The sequence below is a fragment of the Populus nigra genome, chromosome 12 (assembly GCF_951802175.1).
Source record: "Populus nigra chromosome 12, ddPopNigr1.1, whole genome shotgun sequence".
Taxonomy (NCBI): Eukaryota; Viridiplantae; Streptophyta; class Magnoliopsida; order Malpighiales; family Salicaceae; genus Populus; species Populus nigra.
The window spans coordinates 10,191,531-10,205,581 of record NC_084863.1 but is presented as its reverse complement, the minus strand read 5'-3'; the positions used below and the strand labels follow the sequence as shown (position 1 = coordinate 10,205,581).

The 14,051-nt window shown below is 31.0% G+C and overlaps 1 protein-coding gene across 1 annotated transcript; it reads left to right on the top strand.

Annotated features, from left to right (window-relative positions):
• The first annotated feature begins 10,279 nt into the window (after window positions 1-10,279).
• LOC133668879 (superoxide dismutase [Mn], mitochondrial-like) lies at window positions 10,280-13,573 on the top strand. Its single transcript, XM_062088872.1, has 6 exons — window positions 10,280-10,617; window positions 11,325-11,371; window positions 11,451-11,576; window positions 11,678-11,734; window positions 12,320-12,394; window positions 13,228-13,573. The coding sequence occupies exons 1-6, from the start codon at window positions 10,338-10,340 to the stop codon at window positions 13,318-13,320; spliced, it is 678 nt and encodes a 225-aa protein (XP_061944856.1). The 5' UTR covers window positions 10,280-10,337; the 3' UTR covers window positions 13,321-13,573.
• Window positions 13,574-14,051: the final 478 nt, after the last annotated feature.

Sequence of the window (14,051 nt, the reverse complement as noted above, 5' to 3'; positions counted from 1 at the left end):
AAAAAATCATATTTATACTATTTAATAGCATCTTCCAATCGAGATGCTCTAACTAATATTGTTGGGAGATACTATTACTAATTGTATTGGTGGTGGAAAAAACAAAGATCATTCTTATATGGGCTTTTTTGTTCGCAAGCAACATTCCACGAACCTATTTGGTTACAACTTTGGGAAATTTCCGTAATGAATTAATTAATTGATGAATTACTATTATATTATATTATGAAATAAAAGTTATGGGTTTTTCATTCAACTATGGACATTGTTTGCATGGGGACAAAACACGATGGATTGCATTGATCCTTTACATTAAATATGGAGAAATTTAATGATAGAAATGATTTCAATTTATGACATCTTAATATATGTGCCTTGTAAGTTTAACAAGATTTATTTAAGGTACTAAAAGGTATAGATAGTTTGTCTAAAAGGATGGATAATGAGAAAAAAAAATGTCATGAAATGGACATAAAATTATATTCAACTTTGTTTATCTAATGAGGTTTTGAGAGAGGTTATTAAGGAGACTACAACTATTGGATTATGGACAAAGATGAAAACTCTTTACATGACCAAATCCTTAACGAATCAATTGTATTTGAAACATTAGTTGTATACTCTCCAAATAAAATAAGGTATGCCGCCCATTAAACATGATTTTGGTGAATTCAATAGAGTACTTTCATATTTGTGAAATGTTGATTTTAAGGTTGGAGATGAGGGTGAGGCTTTGATTTTATTGTGTTTGTTGCCTTTTTTATGATCATTATGTTGATACTTTATTGTATGGATGGGATAATATTAGTTTAGAAGATTTCAAATCATCTTTAAACTTCAGAGAGTTGAAAAAACATGTGTTAGAGAGTCATAATGATGATCATGCAAAGAGCTTGATTGTGATAGGTAAAACAAATAATAAGGGTCTAGGTAGTAGAGCCAAGTCTAGATCAAAATATAAGTCGTGAAATGGAGCACTTTAGAAAGAACTGTCCTAAGCAAAAAGATAAAGGAGAAAAGGAGAAAACCTTTAATGCTGTAAATATTGCTAGTGAAGGGAAAATTTTTGATGACGTTGAAATTGTTCTGGTTGTGTTTGTTAGTAGTTTAGGTGATGGGTGAATTCTTTATTCAACTTACACATATCATATTTTTCTTAATAAAAACTTTTTTGACACTTATAAGTTTGTCAATGGTACTCCTTTATTAATAGACAACAAAAGAATTGTTGTTGTTGGTAAGGGTACAATTTGAATTAGGATATACAATGGCTTTGTTAGGACATTAAAGGTTCAACATATTCTAGAGATAAAAAAGACTTAATTTCTTTGAGTTTTCTTGATTCCCAAGGTTATGGTTATTATGTTAAACATAAAGTTCTGAGGGTTTGTAAATGTGCTTTTATTGTGATGAAAAGAAAATTAATTAATGGTTTCTACCATCTTCAAGGTTCAACAGTTATTGATTGAACTAGTGTGTCATCTTTGATTTATTCAAATAGTGTTTCTACTTAATTAAAACGCATGCAACTATGACATATAAGTGAGAGAGGAATGATAGAATTAAGTAAACAAGATTTATTATGTGGTTAGAAAACAAGTAAATTAGATTTCTTTGAACATTGTGTTTATGGTAAATAGTGTAAGGGTGAAATTTCTTATGACTATTCATCGTACCGATGGTACTATGTATTATGTTTATTTTGGCATTCAGGGTCCTTCTCCTATTATGTTAAAAGATAAAGCATGATATATATGTTGATATTTATTTATGACTACTTTAGAAAATTCTAGGTGTATTTTCTAAAGAAAAAAAATGATATGTTTGTCACCTTCAAGTAGTGAAAAGCCTTGATTGAGAAGTAGAATGATAAGAAGATCAAGTATTTAAGAACTGATAATGGTATGGAATTATTCTCAATTGAGTTTAATGAGATATATAATAATGAAGGAACTATTAAATATTATATTGTGAGAAAATAGAACACTTTTAGAAAGAGCTCGTTGTATGCTTTCACAAAATGGATTATCAAAAATGTTTTGGGCTGAAGTAGTTAAAATAACTTGTTATCTTGTAAATAGATCTTTATTAATAATTTTAGAGTTGAAGACTTCATCTGAAGTATGGTCTAGTTCTCCTATTGATTACTTTAAACTAAGAGTATTTAATTGTCTTTTTATGATCATATTAAGAGAGATAAACTTGGCAGAGAACGAGGAATATATATTCTTATGCTATGCATTTAAGGTGAAGGGATATAAATTGTAATGTGTTGATTCCAAGTGATCTAAGTTTATTACTAACATGGATGTGACCTTTGATTAGTCTGTTATGTTTTGTAAGGAAAAGAAGTCAACCATTATTGATCTTGAGATGGAATAAGGTACCAATAAGAAGGTGGAGTTTGAAGTTAGAGATTAAGAGACAATAAAGAAAGATGCTTTAGTTGAGCCTATTGAAAAAGTGTTGCAAGATATAGATGATAAAAATATACCTAAAAAACAACATTACAGTATTGCAAAAGAAAGACAAATAAGACAGATAAAAGTACAAGTTAATAATACTTATGTTGATTTAGTACATTTTACATTGAATGTTGTAGAGAAATTTAATGATCATGAGCTTTGTTCTTACAAAGAAAAAATTTCTTGTAAATAATTTTTTAGTTGATACTTGTTATGAATAAAAAGATTTAGCCTCTTTTATAAGAACCAAACATAAGAGCTTATTAAACTACCATATGGCTAGAAGATTGTTGGTTGCAAATAGATTTATAAAAGGAAAGATAGAGTTCTAAAGATTAAAGATGCAAGATTTAAAACACACTTAGTTGCTAAGAGCTTTACACAAAAAGAAGTTATTGACTTTAATAAAGTGTTCTTTATAGTTGTGAAAAACAAAGTTTCATCCAGGTATTACTTATTATGATTTCTTTGTTTAAATTAAAGCTTGAGCAGATGGATATCAAAATATTTTTTTTCTATATGATGACTTAGAGGAGATGATTTATATGTATCAGTCAAAGGATTTTGTTTCTCAAGGTAAAGAAGACCATGTATACTTATTAAAGAAGTTATTATATGACTTGAAGTAGTCATTAAGGCAATGGTATAAAAGGTTTAATATTTTTATGCTTAGACATGGTTACTTCAGGAGTGAGTATTGTCGCGGGTGCGCGACGTCGCGGCGATCGTCCACCCTCAAGTGGGTATTGGGGGGATATATATATATATATATATATATATATATATATATATATATATATATATATATATATATATGGTAAATATGGAGAAATAAGGAATTCTTTGTCTCTTAGCAATGAAAAATGGTGTGGGAGTCGCCACCTAGTATTTTGATCACTAGGAACCCTAACTGGTCTCAGAGATCGGGCACGGGGACTGGTTGCGTAAAGGGAAGGTATTAGCACCCCAAATACGCCATACCTAAGGTAAGCTGCTTTGTTTATTTGTCTGATAAAATTCAAGGTCCCGTTGTGTTTCCTAGTTGTTGGTCCGTTTATGGTTCAAGAAAAGTCCTCCTCAATAAGGAGGTCCTTATCTTATCGGGGAAAAACTAACCGTTCTAATGTCTATGTAAAAAAACCATATTTTTAATATCATGAATACGTTTTATGTATAAATTCATAATCCCATATAAAAAATAAGACAAAAAGAATTTTTTAGAATTTTTGAAATATTGGCCTAGTTCTCATGGCTTGAATAAACTGGTTATTAAAGCTAAAATGCATGCTAATACATATATCGTTTTGAAATTTTCTTTGTTGTATGAAAAATATGATGTTGTAATATTTATATATATATATTGGAGAGACTAGGCCGTATTTTAAAACAAAACATTTTTTAATTATGTATTTTTTTTTATGTTTTGACGCAAATCGGGTACTTTAATACTGGGTTGGTATTCTTACGGTATAAAAATGCAACCAAATATTAATCCACTTTGATAAAAAATGCAGAAAAATCAACAATATTTTTAAAGATATTAAGGAAATTTTTGAAAGCAAAAGACATTTTTTATTTTTGAAATCTTTGATGTTTTGATGAAAACCGGGTACTTTAATACCGGATTTGTATATTTACAGTATAAAAATACAAACCGATATTAATCAAAATATAATAATAAAATTACAGAAAATCACATATTTTTTTGAATAATTTTTGCAAATTTTTTTAATATATATATATATATAATAAAAAAACAATACAATATGCCTAATATATCATGTATAAATGGGCTGGGCCGGCCCAAATAAATGGGCTGGACTCAACCCAAAAAAGGAGGTTGGGCCGACCTCGGCCCAACAATAATTTGGGCTGATCTCGGCCCAACCTAAAATTCTTCTTCAGTCTGGGCCGGGACCGGCCTAGACATACCAAGCTGGGCCAGCATCAGGCTGGCCCAGTCCAAAAAAAAAGGCCCAGCGGGGGGGAGAATTATTTTTCTCCACCCCGCCTCCTGCATGCAGAACGATTCTGCATGCAGGAGCCAAACACCTGCAACTAAAACGCAGAGGTGAAGAAGACTGTACCTGGCGTGGAGGCGGCGTTGGCTTGCTGTTAGGCAGAGGCTGGTGGCTCACGGACGGCGGCTCCAAGCAGCGGCGGCGGCGCTCTGTTTTTAGCGTTTTCCCGTGACAACCCTCCCGGTTTGTTCTCCTCAAATTTTCAACTCTTCCTTCCTCTTCCTATGTTTCTGTCTTCCTTTTTTCATTCCCTTCCCTCTCTTCTCTCGGTCTGTTTTGTTTACCTCTGTTTTCTTTTTTTGTTTTCTCCCCTCTCGGTTTCTCCCTTCTTTCGGGTCTCTCTTCTTCGGGTATTTTTTTTTTCTCCTCTTCGTTGCTGCTGTGTTGGTGTTATTTATAGAGCCAAGTGAGTGGCTTTTTGCTGTGGAGCATGGGGAGCAGCCGGCTGGTCGGCCATTGGGCGTGACTGCCAAGGTTCGGCTCCCCCCGTTTTCTGGCAGGTGCGCGGCGGATGGTCGGCCATTGTGTTTGGTCGGTGGGCTCCAGGCGAGAGAGAGGACCCCTGCAAAAATTCAAACCAAAAGCATCCTTTTTTCCTTCTTCCCCGCTGCATGTTCGGGGGGGAAGAAGAAAGGGGAACAGTGCCGTTCAAAACGGCACCGTTCGGTCTTTTATATATATATATATATATATATATATATATATATATATATATATATATATATATATATATATATGAAACGGCGTCGTTTTAGAGAAAACGCGACGTTTCATTTAACTGTGGTGCCAGACATGCGCCAATGTTCAAATCAGCCCTCAATCATCTTTTGTTCATTCAATTGCATCCCTGCCAATTTCGGTCTCCGCCCCTCTTGTTGGCCGCGTTTTTCATTTTGGTCCTTGACCTCTAATTTATGCAATTGAGCCCTTAATTGATCAATAAACTTCTAATTTTTTCAATTAGGCCCCTGATTTCGTTAATTGCAGCCCCTACACTTACGCGCCTTCTTCGATTTGGTCCTTGGTTTCGGATTTCTTCAATTAAGTCCCTAATTGGCCCTTAAACTTCAATATTTATGCAATTAAGCCCCTGATTTGACCTAATAAATTCCTAAAAAATATATTTTGGCCCCAGAACTTAAATTTCTTCTAATTAAAGCCCAAGTTGACTTAGAAATCAATTTTTCTTACAATCAAATCCCCTATAAATTCATTTAAAAATCCAATTAAGTCCATAAACAACCAAATTTGGGCTTTTCTCCTCAAATTTTAAATTTTCCTTCTCAACAAGGCTCTCCTCCTTCAAGAATATACTGTCAAAAATACAATCTTTGTATTTTTAACCTCATTGACCAATTTTCCGACCATTTTCTGAGTGCTTTTGCCTCCTGTTATTTTTTCTTAACCTCCTTTGGCTATATATATATTTTTTATATATATATTTTGTGGGGGACCCAAAAATGGGTTACAACAAGTATGATAGTTGTGAGTATTTTAGAAATCTTTTAGATGATTTATTTGTGTACTTATTATTGTAAGTTGATGATATGTTAATTGCCTCTAAGAATATGTTTAAGATTAATAGTTTAAAGGATCAATTGAGTGGTGAGTTAGAGATGAAGGATTCAGGTATAGCAAAAAAGATTTATATATGAAAATACAAAGATATCAAAATGCTGACAATCTATACTTTTCACAAAGAAAGTATCTTAAGAAAGTATTTGAGTGTTTTGGTATACAAAATTACAAGTTAATGAGTACTCCACTTACAACCCATTTCAAGTTATCTTTAGCTTTATGACCAGAAAATAAGAAGGAGAAAGTGCATATGTTAGGTGTTCTATATGCTAGTGAAGTTTGAAATATTATGTATGTTATGGTCTACACGCGTTTAGACATTTCATATGTTATTAATATAATTAGTAGGTTTATAGGAATTATAGTAAAGTTAGATAGTAGCCCGTGAAATCGATACTTTTTTATTTTAGAGGTACTATAGATGTTGGTTTGGTATATGACATGGTTAGTAGCACTATAGATAGTGTTAAGAGCTTTATATATTCATGTTGTACTTGTGATTAAGATAAGAAGGGGTAATTAAGAGGTTATGTTTTCACTCTCTCAGGGTATGTTATTAGTTGAAAAGCAATTTTACAATCTAATATTGCCTTGTCTAAAATAGAGGTTAAGTATATAGAATTGATATAAATAGTGAAAAAAGGTCTTATAACTAGGAGTTTTGGTTCGCAATCTTGGTTTGTCACATGAGTTAATTTTTATCATTATAATAGCTAGAATGCTATTTATCTAGCCAAGAATTGAAAGTATCATAGAAGGACCAAACATATTGATGTCAAGTATCACTTTATTTTAAATATCATATCATAAGGTGTTGTTTTAGTGAAAAAGATTATTATAGCTAAGAACCTTGTATATATATATTGATGAAACCTATCTCTAGAGTTAAGTTCAAGTATTCCTTAATCTTGATTGGTTTTTGTATTACTTTAAAGGTGTTTGGTGGAGGTGATCAAAGAGGAGTTCAAGTTTTCTATATTGGCTCAATTTAAGTAAAGGTTGAGAATTTTTGGGTTTGTTCTAAATTATAAGCTTATGTGAGAAAAGAAATACTCATGTATGTAATCCATATAAAAACCTAAAACTGTCATATTTGAAGGTAAGATTTATTTGCAAGTGTTTCATTCTCTACACTTTAGTGACTAGAGAAAGGAGAGAAAAAGTTATTTTTGGGTTACTTCATGAATATAGATGAGAGAAAGTTTATGTGATAACTTGAAATCTTCTACTTTCACGTAGTGAATTTAACTGATCTTCTCGCTCGTGAAGCAGGTCTAAGTTGTCAAACCATATAAATTTTATATGTGTTTTTATATGATTGATTATGCTTATCTTTTATATATCTCTACTTACCAATTGGTTTGAGATTTGAGATTTTTCCACTATATCAATTATTTCCCTAATGAAAAAACATAATGAAAGATTATTTTACAACATTAAATAAAAGGTGAATTATAGTCTCAACATGTCAACATGTAATTATTTAAAGGAAAAACAAATTGGTCTCTAATATCAAAATTTGATACGGGGTCATTTTCCTACATATATTGTAGATGATATTCATTCTTTTTATGGAAACAAAATATTCTAAGTTGGACCAATCAAAGCCACAATATCTAGGATCACATATAATATAATTTTGATTGTTTAACTTTTATGGTTATGCATGCATTGTAAGATTCAAATATTACTAGAACACATAAAATTTAACGAAACCAAATTGCTTATTCATAATCAAATTCTAGAAATTAAAGTTGTCATTGCATTTGAAAGGCTAAGACTTCTTTGTGACATAATCAATGATGTAAATCTTTTGTTTTTCCTAATAAAAAATAAAGAATGGACTAGATCAAAATAGAGAGCAACAATAATGCAAATGTGTAAGTGAGACCACCATTAGCAGGCACAAAGACAATCAAGCATATAATCAAATTCCATGATAAATGCAACACAAATGAAAAGGGATGGGACTAATAGTTCAGAAGGAACTAAGATGATGAATACATACAGTAGAAAAAATGATAAAAAGCTAAATATATATATAAAAAGGGAGGGTAAAAGCTATAATAGGAAACAAACTTCAGACAAGAAAAAAAACAACCATAAAGTGAAACTTTTTATAAGAAAACAAAAATAATACAACAACCAACATAACAAACAACATTTAGATGACCCTGCTAAAATTCTAAGTTTTTTTTAATTAAGAATAAAAAACCAAACATCTAGTAGAAAAGCGATGAAGAAACCTGTAGAAAAAAAAATTACAACCACTAGCAACAACGAGCACCACCAAAAAGTAATAGTTTAAGCAAAGAAAGGTAGTTATGATACAATAGAAACAACAAACACTAAAAGCAAACAAAGAAAAAAAAAAGGAAACAACACTAATAGATGAGATTTGAGCTAATTATATTTGACAAGGGAAAATAAGCTAAATAATCAGAATATGCAGTAGCACATCCAAGAAACTAAACATTAAAATAAAACCTACAAGCAGACAAAGAAAAAATAACATTAAGGCAAAGAGTGAAAAAAAGAAAATGAATAAAAAACAAGAACAATTTCTAAACAATGGTAATAAAATACAAAAAATGTATAAAACAAGAAAACAAAGCAAACAACCTCTCGTAACCCAATTTTAAATCCCTAAAGTTTTTTTTTCTAATTTTCCAAAAACATTTTCCTTCATAAAAAATAAAAAAATCCAAGAAAAATCAAGATTTTCATAAAAAAATATGTTTTTTTGGTCATAATCTGGCAAGAAATTAACTCTCAGCTAGTTAGGACACCATTTAGATAGACAATTTGGGTCTTGTTGAAGGAGTATTGAGAGAAAAAAAATACTAAAAGTAGTTGTGACTACACAAATTAAAAATTTGATGACCAATATAAACAATATTACAAAGTTTGAGAGTTTATTTTTGTCAATTAAGGGTCTAATTGAATATAAAATTTTTCAACAAAAACAAATTTATACGCAGGCTTTTTCGACACGTTATTATATTGAAAAGAAATTCTAAATGGAAATAAAAAAATTTAATGCATATATGTAATCAAATAAATCAAGAACTATATACGTTAGTAAATGAAAAAAAAAAAATCCATAAATGATAACTAGAAATAACACTGGAAAAATCAAGAAAAATATATAGATTAAGATATTTAATCTCGTAAGACAAGACATTTACTCGATTGTGTTTGCTAAATTTATTTATAAAAATAATTTTTTATTCAATCAAATAATAATAGTAACAGATACACATATTAAATTGATTGAATAAAAAAAAACTATGTAAGGCTACACATATTAGAAATATTATCTGAAAATAAATTTTTTTATTTTAAAAATAAAATTCATCTATATAAAAGATACAAATAATTTATAAATGAATCAAGAAAACATTTTCAAAAATTAAATGCATACAAAATAACCAAAAAATAATTATCATTTAAAAAAGGCTCTTCAAACAAAATAAAAGAGATAAAGAGTATTAATCTAAATATAAATAAAAAATTAATTAAAAAAACATATATAACAAAGCATTAATTAAAAAATAAAAAAATAATTTTTAAAAGAAAAGAAAACAAGGGTGTGCGTGTAGGCCTGCTAGGACAATCTTGCGTTGATGGGCCTTTTTTTGTTTTAACATATGGGGTGGATGACAAACGTGTTAGGGTTTTTTTTTAAAAAAAAATCAAACAACGCATTATCATTGTGGTGGTCAGAAAAACAAAGCACATAGTTTTTTCAATCAAAAAACTGAATTTCCAACTTGTTTATTTTACTCAAAACTCTTAGAAAACATCATAAAAAACTTGATAAACTCATTCATAACCTTAAAATAAAAAACCATCATAAAACTAAAAAATAACTAAAAATAAAAAATATTACCAAGATTATATATGTTTTTATTAGCAATTTCAAGCTAAAAAAACCTGTATACTAGATTTGGATGACTTTTTCTATCTTTTTAACATCAGGAGCTAAAGAAATAAAGAAAATAAAATTTGAAAATAAAATTAATTTTTTTCTTTAATTCTAAAAACTGAAAAGATAAAAATTTCATCATTCTTCAACAAATTCGCCGACCAAATTAAAAAGAACTGAAAAAAATAGCATTGTGAACCCGTGCATTCACAGTGCCATTTGAAAGGATCAGCATTGTATTTTATACAGTGAATCTCCATGCGTTTTATTTTCTTAGTTAATAATAATAATAATAATAATAAGACTTAACTCCACTTGTGGACGAGAAAGACAAATCACGCTCTAATGGCTCTACGCTCTCTCGTTTCTCGAAAAACCCTAGGCCTAGGCTTGAAGCTTCAATTCCGTGGATTGCAGACATTCTCCCTGCCTGATCTCCCGTACGATTATGGAGCTTTGGAGCCTGCAATTAGCGGGGAGATCATGCAGCTCCATCACCAGAAACACCACCAGACTTACATCACTAATTACAATAAGTCCCTCGAGCAACTTCATCATGCCATGGAAAAGGGCGATTCTTCTGCTGTTGTTAAATTGCAGAGCGCTATCAAGTTCAACGGCGGAGGTTTTTTATTTCTAATTTTTTTCGATATTAAGTTTGATAATTCAGTTTGTTTAGGGAGGACTACCTTGGTAGAGAGGAGAGCTTGAATGGCCATTGAATTTGGTTCTCTTTGGAAAGGCTTTTATTTGTTTGTTTATTTTTGGGAAATTTTTAATTCGAACAAGAAAATTGAAATTTGGAAAGAGAGTTGCTTATTTTATTTGATAATTATTCAGCAGCATTTCATTATTTCTGGCCAAGATCGATGCTAAGAATGGGATATTTTCCTTTTTCACTCTGTTTAGGTTGTTCATTGATAAACTGGTATTTGGAAATTTCTTGTTATGATGAAGCAGACACCCAGTTGAGATGCCATTAAATGCATGACACTAAGAATAACCAGCTCAAAGATTATCTAATATATTTAGTTTGATTGCAAAGGAAAAGATTGTAAATGTTTTGCATAGGAAAGATCTACCCGCTGCTCTAGGATTTATTTATTTCTGAAACATCTATTTTCTTGCTTGTTGATTTGTAGGAAAAATCATTTGTCTTTTATGTATTGCCTTTCAAGTGGTTATCGCTTCATCTTTAGGTTGTCCATGTGATCATGGAAACTTGCAAAAAAAAAAAAAAAAAAAAACCAGCTTAGAACTCAAAACTTTTTGTTTGTTGACATGCGTACTAATGTTTCCTTATCAGTTCTTGACTTAATTATTCTCACGCAGGTCATGTCAACCATTCAATTTTCTGGAAGAATCTCACTCCTGTCCAAGTAAGTTTTATTGTTTTTGTAGATACATTTGGCACCTGCTATTGTTTCTGTACCTAACTGTAACGCTTATATATGGCAGGAAGGAGGCGGTGAACCACCACATGGTAGGCTGGGATGGGCTATTGATGAAGATTTTGGTTCTCTGGACTCATTGATTAAAAAAATGAGCACAGAGGGTGCTGCTGTACAGGGCTCTGGATGGGTGGTAAGTAGGCCAGCTTGTTTAAACTTTTAAGGTTTTCAATTTTAACATTAGTTATAATATGCTTCTTTGTGTCTTCCTTACACACTCCTCTCTTGTTGCAGTGGCTTGGTCTGGACAAAGAATCAAAGAAACTTGTGGTTGAGACCACAGAAAATCAGGTAAATTTACAGATTTTGTTTTCAAGTCAATTGATAATGACTAATTAAATTTTCATAAGTTGCTCAATTCTTGCTGTATCTAAATTTTTATCCATTCATCATATTAAGAAAAAAGCATAGACTTCTTATGACAATACTAGATAGACACAGAACTGCTTTAATTTATATGATTCTCTTATAGAACAATGGTTAAACTGTAATCTGGATCTTTTTGCTATAATCTTTAATGTATAAATAAAACAATGATTAAACAGTTATCTGGATCTTCCTGCCATAATCGCTATCTATTATTTCTATGATTGTTTTTGGAGCTGGTCATTGCCCTTTCGGATAAGAGAATGAAGTCTATGTTGGCTAATGATTAAACAGTTATCTTGTTTGTTGCTTGTTTGTGAGTTCTGTAATTATCTAACTTTTACAAGTTAGAAAAAGGACTTGTCAGTGCAATTGCTGAATTTGGTTGTTTTACATATTTGGTTTAGATTCTAGATGAGATAGATTTCCCCAGACCTATTTAGTCTGCAGATACTTGTTATTATTCATTATTGTTAGTTGATCTAATTATGCTTATGATTCTTGTGACAGGATCCATTGGTAACTAAAGGACCCTTGGTTCCATTACTTGGTGTTGATGTTTGGGAGCATGCATATTATTTGCAGGTAGAGTTTTTTTTTTTTTTCTAAATTATGCAATGTGGTCGCTTTCTGATGTTGAGAGGACCTTGTAATAGTAGGTTTTGATTATGTTTGACCTATCTTTATCACTATGGGGCTTTATGTGTTAGAATGTGTTGGAGAGTTTTGTTTAAAGAAACTTTGTTGGTTAGTGTGAGCATCATGAATTTCAAAATTGTTCCTCTTTGTTGCAAGAGTGCATGAGGGGTGCAGAGTATAGAAATGAAGTAAAAGTGTCACCTGCTTACAATAAGAAACGTGAAAGTTTCTAATCTTCCTTGGACTATATTATTTTCATGGAATAAAGGCTTGTTGGTGATGAAATGAGTGGTTAGGTTTCTTCTTTGAGTCCTTGAATCTGAGATCAATTTGCATTTTGTGTTTTCCTCGTGCTTAAAGCAGCAATTATTTTAATATTTGATTGCACCCAACACATGAAACCAGGACTTCATTTGTTTTGCCTAAACAATCTTTGAGCATTCCTCACACCCATTTTCCATTATGAACTTTTACTTTACATTACATGTAGAGCTCACTGGCCAATCAATTGGCAGCCAGTTTGTGGATCTTGATGTTGGAAAAAGATAAAAATGACAAGCAATCATACCCTCCCCCCTCCACAACTTATTTTGCTGGAAAAAAGAACTTGTCATGTGACCAGTTAGGTTCATCTTCTTGCCAATGCTACTGAAAGCCCTGCTTTCCTCGGTGTTGTCTTAGCTATTGTTCTTGTTTGGGCTAATCACAAATTTAAACACCCTTTTGTTTGTTTGCAAATCTCTCTTATATGACTTGGAAGTTTATTTTCCATGCTGCAGTACAAGAATGTCAGACCTGATTATCTGAAGAACATATGGAAGGTAATGAATTGGAAGTATGCTGGTGAAGTTTATGACAAAGAAAGCTCCTAAGTCGAAGTGCGCCTGTTCCGTGCTGGTTTTGGACACAGATGTGGGTTCTCTCATAGCCTTCCTGGTTAGGAGGAATAATAAAAGATGATGCAGTATGTTTTTGTAAAATATGAAGATCCCTTTTCTTTTTCCCCAAAAAATCAGTTGCTGATTTGTAAAATATGTAATAAATTACCACCGTGGTTCGTTGGATGTTATCCTCATGGAGGTGTTGTGCTGATCCTTGTTCAATAGAAGTTTTTTCCTCGGAAAAGGGGCAGGCAATTATACTAAAGAAAAAAAATTGAATTAAATGGGGTGATGATAAATCGCATTTTATTAAATTTTATCTAAGTCCATCATTTAGAGAATAAATATTAAATTTTATCTTTTAATATTAAAATGATAATAAATTGCTTTTTATTTTTTATCATATAATAAAATAGAATAAAAGAATTAAATAGACTAAGTGGAATCTATAACTGGAGTTGCAAATTGACTAAGTATTAATTAAAAATTCGGGTTATGTGTATATATATATATATATATATGTTTTTTTGTTGCTAATTCAATCATTTAGTGTGGGTTTTTATTGAATTTTATCTTTTAGTATTGAGTTGATAATATATTAATTTTGGTATTTTCTATCATATAACAAAATAAAAAATTAATTCGATCCAATAGAGTCCATAATTCAGATCACGGGGTTAGCGTGCTTGTTAGATATCAATTAAAGAGTTAGGTAGGGATTT